This window comes from Labeo rohita, chromosome 23 (assembly GCF_022985175.1).
Source record: "Labeo rohita strain BAU-BD-2019 chromosome 23, IGBB_LRoh.1.0, whole genome shotgun sequence".
NCBI lineage: Eukaryota > Metazoa > Chordata > Actinopteri > Cypriniformes > Cyprinidae > Labeo > Labeo rohita.
In genome coordinates this window covers 7,289,604-7,302,243 of record NC_066891.1, presented here as the reverse complement: position 1 = coordinate 7,302,243, position 12,640 = coordinate 7,289,604, and the positions used below count along the sequence as shown (strand labels likewise).

Below are 12,640 nucleotides of genomic sequence, written 5' to 3'. Positions count from 1 at the left end.
ATTTTTCACTGTCTCATCTCACCTGTACGTCCACAAACCACGTGACGTACACTCAGGTGAGCGTCTGACACACATTCTTGCTGTCACAATATATCAAGATTTGTTCTTATGAACTTGTGGGAGGAGCATCTGGATCACTGCCACACTTCAGCAACCTAGTGTTGTTCACTTCCATGAAGAATCGGTCCATCTGGGCCTGCAGACACAGCGGAAAAACCGGCCCCCGCGGCTTAGCGCTGGTGTTGTTTTCGACCTTTGATTGTCAGTTAGAGGAACCGGAGCAGGAACAGAGGGAGGCGGATCCGAGAGGAAAATAGACCGCTGTGTTACAGGGGAGTGACCGTGATGATGGCGTCCCTCGGTAACACCGGCAGCGCCTCCAGCCCGATGGTCATGCTCGCCCCCAAAACCAAGACCAAAAAGAAACATTTCGTCCAGCAGAAGGTGAAAGTGTTCCGGGCGAGCGACCCAATGCTCAGCGTGTTCATGTGGGGCGTTAATCATTCGGTAAGGTGGCATATGATTCACTTAACTTCCTACATCACACAACACAACTGCCATTTTAAGAGCTAACAGTTAGCTGCAAGCACGTATAATGCGGACTTGAGGTCTTTACATGCATTATGTATAACAACATTCATAAAATGTGCGTGTGCTGTTGCTCATATGGGTTTTGGCACATGAGGTCACACGCAAACCGGATACATTGTTTCATTGCATGCGGCGGATTTGCAACTGTTGCTAGCGACGTTCGATTTTCGAACGAATCGTTCTATTGAGTCGGCTCTTTGAAATCGAATTGGTTCACGGCACTGGTCGCACCGCTTTGTGGCGAATCAGACTGAATCGTTCTAAGCAGTTCAACCGATTCTGGATATTTTTTTGGTTTAGTGTTGTTATATAAGTCATATTTAGGTTCTAAACCGCTTTGTTTTTATTATTTAAATTGCTTATGCAACAAATTTAACAGGGACACATTCAATTAGAATAATTACATATATAATACGTACGAAAATAAAACGTTTTGAACATGTGTTTGAACGTTTTAGATAATGTTTAACTCCGGAATGACGGGCCATATGATGATGAACTAACATCATGAGAGGAACGAATCCCTGAGTTATTGATTTGAACGATTCTTTGACACTGTTCTAAAGAGCCGTTTGGCAAATGAATCAGATTTCATAAAATGACTGTTTTAGATTAAGTAATTTTTGCAGATTTAATATCTTAAACTCCTCCTTTTTATATATGTACTGTTTTTAATTATGACTAAGACATTATGAAGGAATCCCGTTTATATTCCTTTAAGATTTTGGCAGGATCCTGGGAAGTTTATTACCTTTAGCAGGAGTTTATGTTATGTGAAGCATGTGGTTGTTGCATAATTGGGAGACTGGGAAATCTTCATGCAGTGACATGTGTTAGAAGGGGCGTATACAAGCATTGAGTCATTCACCGTTAGGATATGAAAAATCTGGGAGTGCAAAGTTCATTTCAGATGCTTAAAGTTGTTTTTCCCACTGTTTTCCAGATAAATGATTTGAATCAAGTTCCAGTGCCCGTCATGCTTCTCCCTGACGACTTTAAGGCCAACACCAAAATTAAAGTGAACAACCATCTCTTCAACAAGTATTTATCAGAAGCACATCATTATTTTACACCGATTTTCATTGCATTGTGTCTACAGCTGTGTGTGAACTTGATCTTGCATGTTTTACCTTCGTTTAGACGAATTCTTGTAATGACCGTGAAAGAATGTAATTGGCAGCTTTTTCGGCAGAACAACCACATCAAAGCAGCATTTTGCCTTAAGGTGAATGTGAAATGCAAGAGTTTGTAATATGAAAGGATCCTTGTTTTCTTAACAGGGAGAATCTTCCAGGCCATTTTAAATTTAAGGAGTACTGTCCACAAGTTTTCAGAAACCTCAGGGAGCGATTTGGAATTGAAGATCTGGACTACCAGGTGACAAAAGTGTTATTTTGTTCTTAGATGTACACTACCAGTCAAAAGTTTTTGAACAGTAAGATTTTTAATGTTTTTTTTTTTTTTTTTTGAAGAAGTCTTATGTTCACCAAGCCTGCATTTATTTGATCCAAAGTACAGCAAAAACAGTACAATTTTGAAATATTTTTACTATTTAAAACAACTGTTTTCTATTTGAATGAATTTTAAAATGTAATTTATTCCTGTGATCAAATCTAAATTTTCAGCATCATTACTCCAGTCATCAGTGTCACATGATCCTTCCGAAATCATTCTAATATGCCGGTTTGCTATTCAAGAAACATTTTTTATTATTATCAATATTTAAAACAGTTGAAAGCAGCTATTATCTGAAATAAAAAGTGTATTTTTTTTTTATTAGGAAAGAAATTATAGAAATTAATACTTTTATTTAGCAAGGATGCTTTAAATTGCTCAAAAGTGATGATGAAGACATTTATAATGTTACAAAAGCTTTCTATTTCAGATAAATGCTGTTCTTCTGAACTTTCTATTCATCAAAGAAACCTAAAAAAAAGCTACTCAGCTGTTTTCAACATAATAATATGTTTTTAAAAAGCAAATCAGAATATTAGAATGATTTCTGAGGGATCATGTGACTGGACTAATGATGCTAAAAATTTTTAAAATACATTCAAATAGAAAACGGTTATTTAAGATAATAAAAATATTTGTAAAAATTATTTCAAAAGTTTTCGCTGTACTTTGAATCAAATAAATGCAGGCTTGGTGAGCAGAAGAGACTTCTTTAAAAAACATTAAAAATCTTACTGTTCAAAAACTTTTGACTGGTAGTGTAATATAATGTTACTGCCAAATTTGATCGGAATTTTTGTGCTGTTTTCCATCAGGTGTCTCTGGCCCGCAGTGCTCCCATGAAAGGCGACGGACAGGGAGAAGGTCTTCTCTTCACGTCCTACGACCGTACGCTGATAGTAAAGCAGATCTCCAGTGAAGAAGTAGCTGATATGCATAACATTCTGTCCGAGTATCACCAGGTATCTCACAACATACTGCTCAGGACATTCACGGTTGGAATATTTAATCTAACATATAACTAATATCTGTTCAAATGTTCATGAAAGTGTCTTATGCACATTGGTATTTACATATAACTTCTTTTTTGAAGTGGTGATATGTTCAAATGAAATTCAGAACTTATCCATCAGAAACTAGTATACCAACCAAATCATTAGGAGTCACAATAAGGTCTCAATTATTAAACTTTAGCTTCAAAAGTTGCAAACAATACAAACACATGGTATGACAGGCATTTGTGTTTTAATTTTAAGCTTGTTTGCTGTTCATTTCAACTTAAACTTGTATACTATTTTAGTTTGCTTATTATACATGTTTGCATGTGTTGCGGAAATAATCAGACAAAGAATTCAAACTCCAGCTATTTTTATGTTTAATTACCCAGTTGGGATCCGCACGCACTGTCGTTCGTTTCCCCTCCACGCTGTCATAACTTGTTCAGTCACTGAAGTCATTTTCATGTTACATTCACACTTCCTTGAAATAGGTAAATTTCTTTTATGATTGACAATGAGCTTTTGTTGTTCTGCATGCTTATTTAAAGGTGTAGTAAGTTTGTTTGTGTTTAGTGGTTGATACAGCGATAGCCTTCAGTTTTATAAACCTATTGGCATGCATACAGCATCATGATTTTGGGTTAAGATTGTGTTGTTATATTCAAAGGTGAGTTTGTCACGAATAGTTAATCCAGGCCAAAGTCAAAAAGACACTACTGAGAGAAATATTATGTCATGGGATTTCAATATGGCAGCCACCATGAATGGTGACCTTTTTTACGTAGAATAACAACTACACTACAGTTCAAAAGAATGGGGTCAGCAGGATTTATTTTTTTGGAGAAAAATAACACTTTTATACAGTAAGAGACAATAAATTGGTCAGAAGAGACGGTTAATAATAATAATGTTACAAAAGGTTTCTATTACAAATAGAGGCTCCTTTGAACTTGAATTGTGGAAAATGTACCAAAAGGTATTGCTTTTCAGCATATTAAAATGATTTCTGAAGGATCATGTGACACTGAAGACTGAAAATTCAGCTTTGCATCACAGGAATAAATTATATTTTCAAGCATATTGTAATAGAAAACAGTTATTTAAATTGTAATAATATTACTATTTTTTACTGTATTTTTGATGAGCATAAGAGACTTATTTTAAAGGGGTGCTATTATGCTTTTTCACTTTTTGAACTTTAGTCAGTGTGTGGTGTGTATGTTTGGGCATAAAAAAGATCTACAAAGTTACAAATCTCAAAGTCCACTCCAAAGGGAGATATTTCGTTTTTTTTAAAAAATCCCTTTTCAAGAACTACAATGAACGGCTCCTTTGGACTACAACGTTTGTTTTCCGCATGCAATGATGTCACAACACGGTCCATTAGAATATCATTAAAACTAGATGAGTAAAGTTTGAGAACAAACTTCTAAGTTGGCTTGGGAAAGCCTAGCCTGAACGTTTGAAGCAGTTGTAAAAGTATGAAAGCAGCTAGCATGATTTAACACATTGCTTACATGGTTTAACATGTTGTTAACATGTTTTAGCATGATTAGCTTGTTGCTTGTATTTTTATAGGCTGATTACAATGTTGTTAGCATGATTAGCATGTTGTAAGCATAATTCGCAAATTACTAGAATGTTGTTAGCATGAATAGCAAGTTACTAGCATGTTTCTAGCCTGATTAGCATGTTAGCATAGCACGTTTTGTGCATGATTAGCATGTTACTAGCATGTTTCTAACTTGGCTAAAATGTTACTAGCTTGTTGTTAACATGTTTCTAGCATGATTAGCATATTACTAGCATGTTGTTAACATGATTGGCATGTTGCTAGCATGATTAGCATGTTGCTAACATGTTTTTAACATGATTAGCATGTTACTAGCATGTTGTTACCATGATTAGCATTATACTAGCACCCTGTTAGCATGTTTCTAACATGATTAGCATGCTGCTAGCATGATTAGCAAGTTACTAGCGTGTTGCTAAAATGATTAGCATGTTACTAGCATGTTGTTAGCATAGATACCGAAATTTGGCTCAGAAGAAGAATAATAATAATATTCTTAAATAGTAGATCAGTAAGTTAGCTTTCTCAAGCCAACTTAATTAAATCCCGCCACGGAAATTCGAATTCGAACATAATTAAATTATGTTAAAAATACGTTTTTTTTGAACCACCAAGCATGAAAGCATGTTCCAGTACATCTCCAAAACAAAATCAAGACTTTGTTAAAGAGCATAATAGGACCTTTTTAAAAACACTGGAATATATTACAACCCCAAACTGTTGCGCAGTCTTTAAATGTAGTTGTTAAAAGTATTATTCATTTTGAAGCATTTTGAAACACTTGAGGCTGTGCTCTTGTAAGTGTTGGGTTATTGGTTTAAGTGCTTGTGTGTTGTTTACAGTGCTGTGAGAAAAGTAAGTGTGAGTGGGTTTCTCAGTTTCCATTGTAGCTGCATGAGCAGATTTTAATCAAGACTGTGCTTCTGCATTTGTACTGCCTTTATATTCACGACATGGCTTGAGGGTGTGCTAACACATACCCCACAATCTATAATGACAAATGTCCTACTAAATGTTACATTATAAGCTAATATTTGTTTTAAATGCTAGTTTTCCTTCATATTCCTTACAGTTTTAGTTCAGCACTGCTGATTTTAAGATCGTCTATGTGTGCAGTGATGCAGATAGGGAAAGAAACACTGTAATTTATTAAGCCTGTGGGCTTGTTTTGGTACTGGATGCCATATGGTGCTCAAAGTTGGTTTATTGGTTATAAACTGTGTTTTATTGAATACATTTTGACTGTGTCAGATTTTATGGGTGAAGCTCATGAAATATTATTCCTTGTGTTTTGCAGCATATTGTGAAGTGTCATGGCAGTACACTCCTCCCTCAGTTTCTGGGCATGTACCGTGTTACGGTGGAGAGCGAGGACACGTACCTGATCGTCATGAGAAACATGTTCAGCCACAGACTCGTCGTCCACAGGAAATATGATTTGAAGGTAGGAAGTGTTCCTCGCAGCAGAGATGAGATGCTGTTTCTTCAGGATTGTTTTGACTGTGACGCTGTGCGCTTGAACTTTTCATAGCTTGACTGATATTTGTCTTTGCGCATCATTAACTTCACGAGCAATAAGCAAACAGCACCTTAATCATGCGGCACATCCCCTGTGGACGTGATTGAGTAGTTCACGAAAAGTATCTCAGATGTGGCTGTTATCAAGGGACTGAGTGCTGAGCTTCATTGCCAAATTCATAAAATTCAGTGAGGACAAAGGTTTTTTTCATCCGGTAGAATAGGCAGTATAATTTATTTATGGCAAAATAAAATGAAGAAATTTTTTTTTTTTTAATTATTATATTCAATTAATTATGTATAAGACATTCAGTGAGAACAAAGGTTTTTTTTACACCCTGTAGAATAGGCAATATAATCTATTTATTGCTAAATAAAATGTAATAAAATACTAATAATAATTATTATATATATTCAATTAATTATGTGTATGAAATTTCAGTGAGAACAAAGGGTTTTTTTTCCATCCTGTAGAATAGGCAATATAATATATTTATGGCAAAATAAAATAAAGAAACATTATCGAAAACAATGTTAAAAAAATAAAAAAATAAAAAATATATATATAGTTACATATAAAAGAACAAAGTGTATAATATATTTTCAATTAATTATGTGTACGAAATTCAGTGAGAACGAAGGTTTTATTTCCCATCTTGTCAAATAGGCAATATAATACATTTATGGCAAAATAAAATGTAAAACATAATTATTATATATTTTCATTTAATTCTGTGAGAACTTTTTTTTTTTTTAATTATTATTATTATTATTATTTATTTTTTATTATTTATTATTAAGGATTTTTTTCCATCCCGTAGAATAGGCAATATAATATATTTATGGCTAAATAAAACGTAACAGGGAATTGCTCCAAGTCTGGGTCAAAATGTTTTAGTTCTTACATTTAACATTTTCAAACAATGTGGAAACAGTGGCTTTTAGTTTAAAATTAATCACAGTTATTTACATATTTGCTTTATATATTACATTTATGCTACCATTTACACGTACCATTTTTAAAAAATGTTTTTAAAAGTCTATTCTGCTCACCAATACTGCATTTATTGGATGGAAAATACAGTAAAAACAGTAATATTTTAAAATATTAATAAAATAAAACTGTTATTAATAAATTATTTTATTATTATTATTATTATTATTATTATTATTTTAAATTGTATTTATTCCTGTGATGCAAAGCTGAATTTTCATCAGCCGTTATTCCAGTCTTTAGTGTCACATGATCCTTCAAAAATCTTAATTTTAATGATCATAATAATTTGCAGGGTGATTTGATGCTAAAACATTTATTGTTATTACAGTAGTGCTCTTTAATATTATTTGTGGAAACCATGCTATATTTTTTCAGGGTTCTTTGAATATAAAGTTAAAAAAGAATAGTATTTACTTTAAATATAAATCCTAAATGCATCTTTGCTGAAAAAAAGTATGAATTTCTTCAACTTAAGTGACCTGCAAATTATTAACTGCAGTGTATATCATAATAAAACAATCACTGTAATGTTTCTGATATTATAAACTATATCTATTAATAATTATGTGCATGGCTGAAGTGTTTTTGGTTTTGGTTTTGGTAGAAATGGGCCTTAACGTCCATGTTTATTGCTATGTTGATTTTGTGCCACAAGGGGGTGTGATTGCACTGATGTACAACAGACTAATGCACCACAACAAATTGTCTGTTAAAGCATCTGATGCTGATACATTTAGTGAAACACTGTCTTAAAAAAATATCAACCTTTTATTGTTTTATTCAGGGTTCCCTGGTAGATCGTGAGGCCAGTGACAAAGAGAAGGTAGGATCTCAGTCCACATAATTTTTCGAAGTTATCTGCTGCGATATCAAACAATTCAGAGATTTTTTTTTTTCTTGTTTGAATGCAGGTGAAAGAGCTGCCGACTTTTAAAGACATGGATTTCAGAAATAACATGCAGAAGGTGTACGTGACAGAAGAGCAGAAAGAGAAGATTATGGAGAAACTAAACCGAGATGTAGAGGTAAAGACTTTTAAAAGTACTTTTAAAAAATGCACTGTATGTGTCGTGATGAGCTTCTAAAATCCCCGCTCTTGATGACAGTTCCTGGTGAAGCTGAAGATCATGGACTACAGCCTGCTGTTAGGCATCCACGACGTGGCACGCGGCGAGCGGGAGGAAGAGGAGGCCGAGGAGCCCTGCTGTGAAGATGACACCGATCCAGAAAACGGCCTCGCTCCGGCCGCGCAGGTGGGCTCGTACGGCACGTCGCCGGAGGGCATTGCCGGTTACATGAACTCCTTCAAACCCCTGGGACCTGGAGAATTTGACCCTTACATTGACGTATACGCTGTCAAAAGCGCCCCAGGTAAGTTCTGGCTGGTAAAACGGAGGGGAAGTTGAGGGGAAACTGCTTGCGTTTAGCACGTATGGAGAAGGGAAGCGGGAAAGGAGGTGATGTGCGTGTTTGTGTTTCGGATTCCAGGAGCGCCGCAGAGGGAGGTGTATTTTATGGGCCTCATTGACGTGTTGACGCAGTATGACACTAAGAAGAAAGCTGCCCACGCTGCAAAGACCGTTAAACATGGCGTGAGTGGAAAAACAATTTTAATGCGTGCTCGTCCAGTGCAATTCGCTTAATTCTGAGTTATAGGAGGTTATAATAACATGACTCATCCTGTTCCTTCCTTTCAGGCTGGTGCTGAAATATCTACGGTTCATCCTGAGCAGTATGCCAAACGATTCCGTGAATTCATCTCCAACATTTTTGCGTAACGCTTCAAGGTCACATTTCACCCCAAAATCAAAAGAAAAAAGTACTAAATTATATTTTGCATAAAGAAATTAGGTCTGTTTTTAAGACCATTAAGTTATTTTTCATTGTGACATTATTATTTTTATTATAATAAAACACATTTGCCCCTGTTACTGTAATATGTTCAGATGTGCTTTTTTTGGTTTTTTTTTTTTTTTTTTTTTTTTTTCCTGCAGAAATACAGTAATTGTTTTAACACACACACACAGATTTTTTTTGTTGTTGTTGTTTTAGGAGCTTTTAATCTCTTCTGTTTACAGAGCCTGTATTTATTTGATCCCAAGTACAGCAAAAACAGCTGAATTTTGAAATAGTTTTACTTTTTAAAATGACTATTTTGAATATATTTTAAAATGTAATTTATTCCTGTGGTTTCAAAGCTGAGTTTTTAGCATCATTACTCCAGTCACATGATCCTTCAGAAATCATTGTAATATTCTGATTTGCTGCTCAAAAAATATTATTATTATTTTTATTATTGTTGAAAACCACTGAGTAGAATTTTTTTTCAGGTTTCTTTGAAGAATAGAAAGTTCAGAAGAACAACATTTATCTGAAATAGAAATCTTTTGTAAAAAGACTCTCAAAATGCTTTAAATATTGATGATAATATTATTAATAATGATAATAATAAATGTTTCCTTAACAGAAAATCAGCATATTAGAATGATTTCTGAAGCATCATGTGACACTGGAGTAATGATGCAAAAAGTTAGCTTAAAAAATTAGCAAAATGTTGGGAATAAAGTACATTTTAAAATGTATTAAATAAAAAGCTAACTTTATTATTTATCTATTTTAACAGTAAAAATACAGCTTTTGCTGTATTTTGAACCAAATAAATGGAGGCTTGGTGAGCAGAAAAGAATTCTTCAAAAAAAAAAAATTAAAAATCTTTCTGTTCAAAAACACACAAACAATATTTAATACAGTAATACAGTAATATTTAAAATATTTTGATGTTAGGTTATATTATTAGCTTATTATATAACAAATTTAAGTATTTCTTCATTTTAGATTTTTTTTTTTTTTTTGAATACAATTTTCAGTATTTTGTGTAATTCTCATCATATATAGCATTATGATGAGAATTTTGAGGGGAAATGTGTTTTATTCTAAAAATAAAGTCTGAATAAAAAAAGCTTAGTGCTTAATAGGCTTATTTTTTTTAAAGCAAAATATAATTTTTTTTTTTTTTTTAATTCTAGGGTGACATGCACCGTTTTTCATCTTCTTCACAGGTTTTTGTCAGATTCACTCAACATGTTTTTGCCATCTCTATCTGCTGCCATCACATATAGGTTATGTTTTTTTTAACACCTCTTGGCTGTGCTTCATATTTTCATAACGTGATATTTAAGCAAGATATGTTGACAGGAACTTGACACACTACAGCTACGTTCATTAAGTGTAGATTCACAAATGAGTAACACTAGATTCACCTTGTGGCACAACCTGCAAACATGGGAACATTGCCTAATCTGTTAAGGAGATGTAACTCCGAACCTGTAGCAGTGACATAATATGTTCATAATGTTTTCTCTCTTTTTCTTTGGACTTTGGCTTCCCAGAGAGAGAAACCTTCGCCTTAACCGCTTACAGAACCGATTGTGGAGAATAGCAGAAACTCATGTTGTCCGATGATTTAAGTGCATGCTAGCTTCACTTAATATATGCACCACTAGAATGTTGTAAGGAGGATAACAAGATACTTGTATAAACAAATACACAAAATGACCAGCCGGTGACCCTATGTGTACAGTAAGGGTCTAGATTGAAGTAATATTATGAATTGAATACTGACTGTTTATATGGATGGATGGATGGAGCGCACACTCTTCTTTTCTCTTCTTTGAGCTATTTTATGCAGTTAGCCTTAATGCAGAAAAGAGGATTTTTGTAGTTTGTAGTAGAAATATTCTAGCAACACTGAGCTGATTTAGTATGAAATGCCTTATTGTTGCATTTTATTTATTTTGCAAATCAGTGTTTGGACCAAATATATTTTTCAGAGATTTCCAAAAACATGGTTTCTGTTATTTATGCATTTTAGCTTTGTACAATGACAATTGGCACAATTCCAGTATGTCCATAATAGTTGTACTTTAAATGGTATTTTCAGAGCTGTTTTAACACTTTAAGATGTTGTTACATTAAAACAAGTTGTTACATTGTGTTCACATAATGCATGTAACGACTGTAATTACCAATAATGTGCATTCCTAACTACAATAAAAACATTTTTTCTTACACACTGGGTTTACATATACATTCAGTTCTGTACAGTTTCAGTGAACATTTGGGCTTCTACTAATTGTCTACATTTTGGAATAATAGTTTGTCATAAAAACTGTAAAATTCCATAAAAGTATATACAGTTGAAGTCAAAAGTTTACATACACCTTGAATCTGCAAAATGTTAATTATTTTACCAAAATAAGAATGATTATACAAAATGTATGTTATTGAATAAGATATTTCACATAAAAGATGTTTACATATACGTACACAAGAGAAAATAATAATTGAATTTATAAAAAATGACCCCGGTCAAAAGTTTACATACACTTGATTGTTAATACTGTGTTGTTACTTGAATGATCCACAGCTGTGTTTTTTATTTGTTTTAGTGATAGTTGTTCATGAGTCTCTTGTTTGTCCTGGACAGTTAAACTGCCTGCTGCTCTTCAGAAAAATCCTTCAGGTCCCACGAATTCTTTGTTTTTTCAGCATTTTTGTGTATTTCTATGATTTTAAGATCCATTTTTTCACATTGAGGACAACTGAGGGACTCATGCAACTTAAAACTTTTTGAATTTTAAGATCAAGTTAAATGTAACTTATTTTGTCTTCTGGGAAACATGTAAGTATCATCTGTAGCTTCTGAAGGGCAGTACTAAATGAAAACAAAATTATATTTAGGCAAAATAAGAAAATTGTACACATCTTCATTCTGTTCAAAAGTTTTCACCCCCTGGCTCTTAATGCATCAGTGAGCGTTTGAACCTTCTGTAATAGTTGCATATGAGTCCCTCAGTTGTCCTCATTGTGAAAAGATACATCTCAAAATCATACAGTCATTGTTGAAAAGCATTCAAATACACAAAAAAAGCTGAAAAACCAAAGAATTTGTGGGACCTGAAGGATTTTTCTGAAGAACAGCAGGTAGTTTAACTAGTTTAACTGTTCAGGACAAAGGGACTCATGAACAACTATCACAAAAAAAAAAGTAACATAACATGCATTTTGTAAGATCCCTCTTATTTTGGTAAAATAATTAACATTTTGCAGATTCTGCAAGGTGTATGTAAACTTTTGATTTCAACTGTATATTTATATTTTTTTATGAATATATGTGTGTATATGCATTAATATATACATATATATATATATATATATATATATACATATTTATACATACACACACACACATATATATATAAATATATATATATATATATAGCTGTAAAAATAATTCAAAAAAATAATTTGTTTATCTTTTTGATCTTTCATTCAGAAAATTCACAAAATTCTAACCTTTTATTGAAATAAAACAATAGAAAGTGGGTGCAAATGTGTCAATGAGCACAAAATGAAGCTTCTGCCATGGGCGTCTCAGTCCTCTGATCTGAATCCTATAGAAAATTATTGGGGGGAAATGAAGGATCTGGAGAAATTTTGTATGAAGAA

General features: G+C 33.4%; 1 protein-coding gene across 1 annotated transcript; it reads left to right on the top strand.

Annotated features, from left to right (window-relative positions):
* Positions 1 to 11,202, top strand: pip4k2ca (phosphatidylinositol-5-phosphate 4-kinase, type II, gamma a). The gene is made up of 10 exons (XM_051096543.1): positions 1 to 507; positions 1,535 to 1,632; positions 1,872 to 1,968; positions 2,862 to 3,008; positions 5,915 to 6,061; positions 7,917 to 7,955; positions 8,044 to 8,157; positions 8,239 to 8,503; positions 8,621 to 8,724; positions 8,830 to 11,202. The coding sequence occupies exons 1-10, from the start codon at positions 346 to 348 to the stop codon at positions 8,908 to 8,910; spliced, it is 1,254 nt and encodes a 417-aa protein (XP_050952500.1). The 5' UTR covers positions 1 to 345; the 3' UTR covers positions 8,911 to 11,202.
* Positions 11,203 to 12,640: the final 1,438 nt, after the last annotated feature.

What these genes read in the sequence shown, in the direction of transcription:
- pip4k2ca (XM_051096543.1), top strand. Translation starts at nt 346, where the DNA reads ATGATGGCGTCCCTCGGTAACACCGGCAGCGCCTCCAGCCCGATGGTC. An exon ending in AACTAAACCGAGATGTAGAG is followed by an intron (nt 8,158 to 8,238) that starts GTAAAGACTTTT and finishes TCTTGATGACAG; the next exon opens with TTCCTGGTGAAGCTGAAGAT. An exon ending in CGCTGTCAAAAGCGCCCCAG is followed by an intron (nt 8,504 to 8,620) that starts GTAAGTTCTGGC and finishes TTCGGATTCCAG; the next exon opens with GAGCGCCGCAGAGGGAGGTG.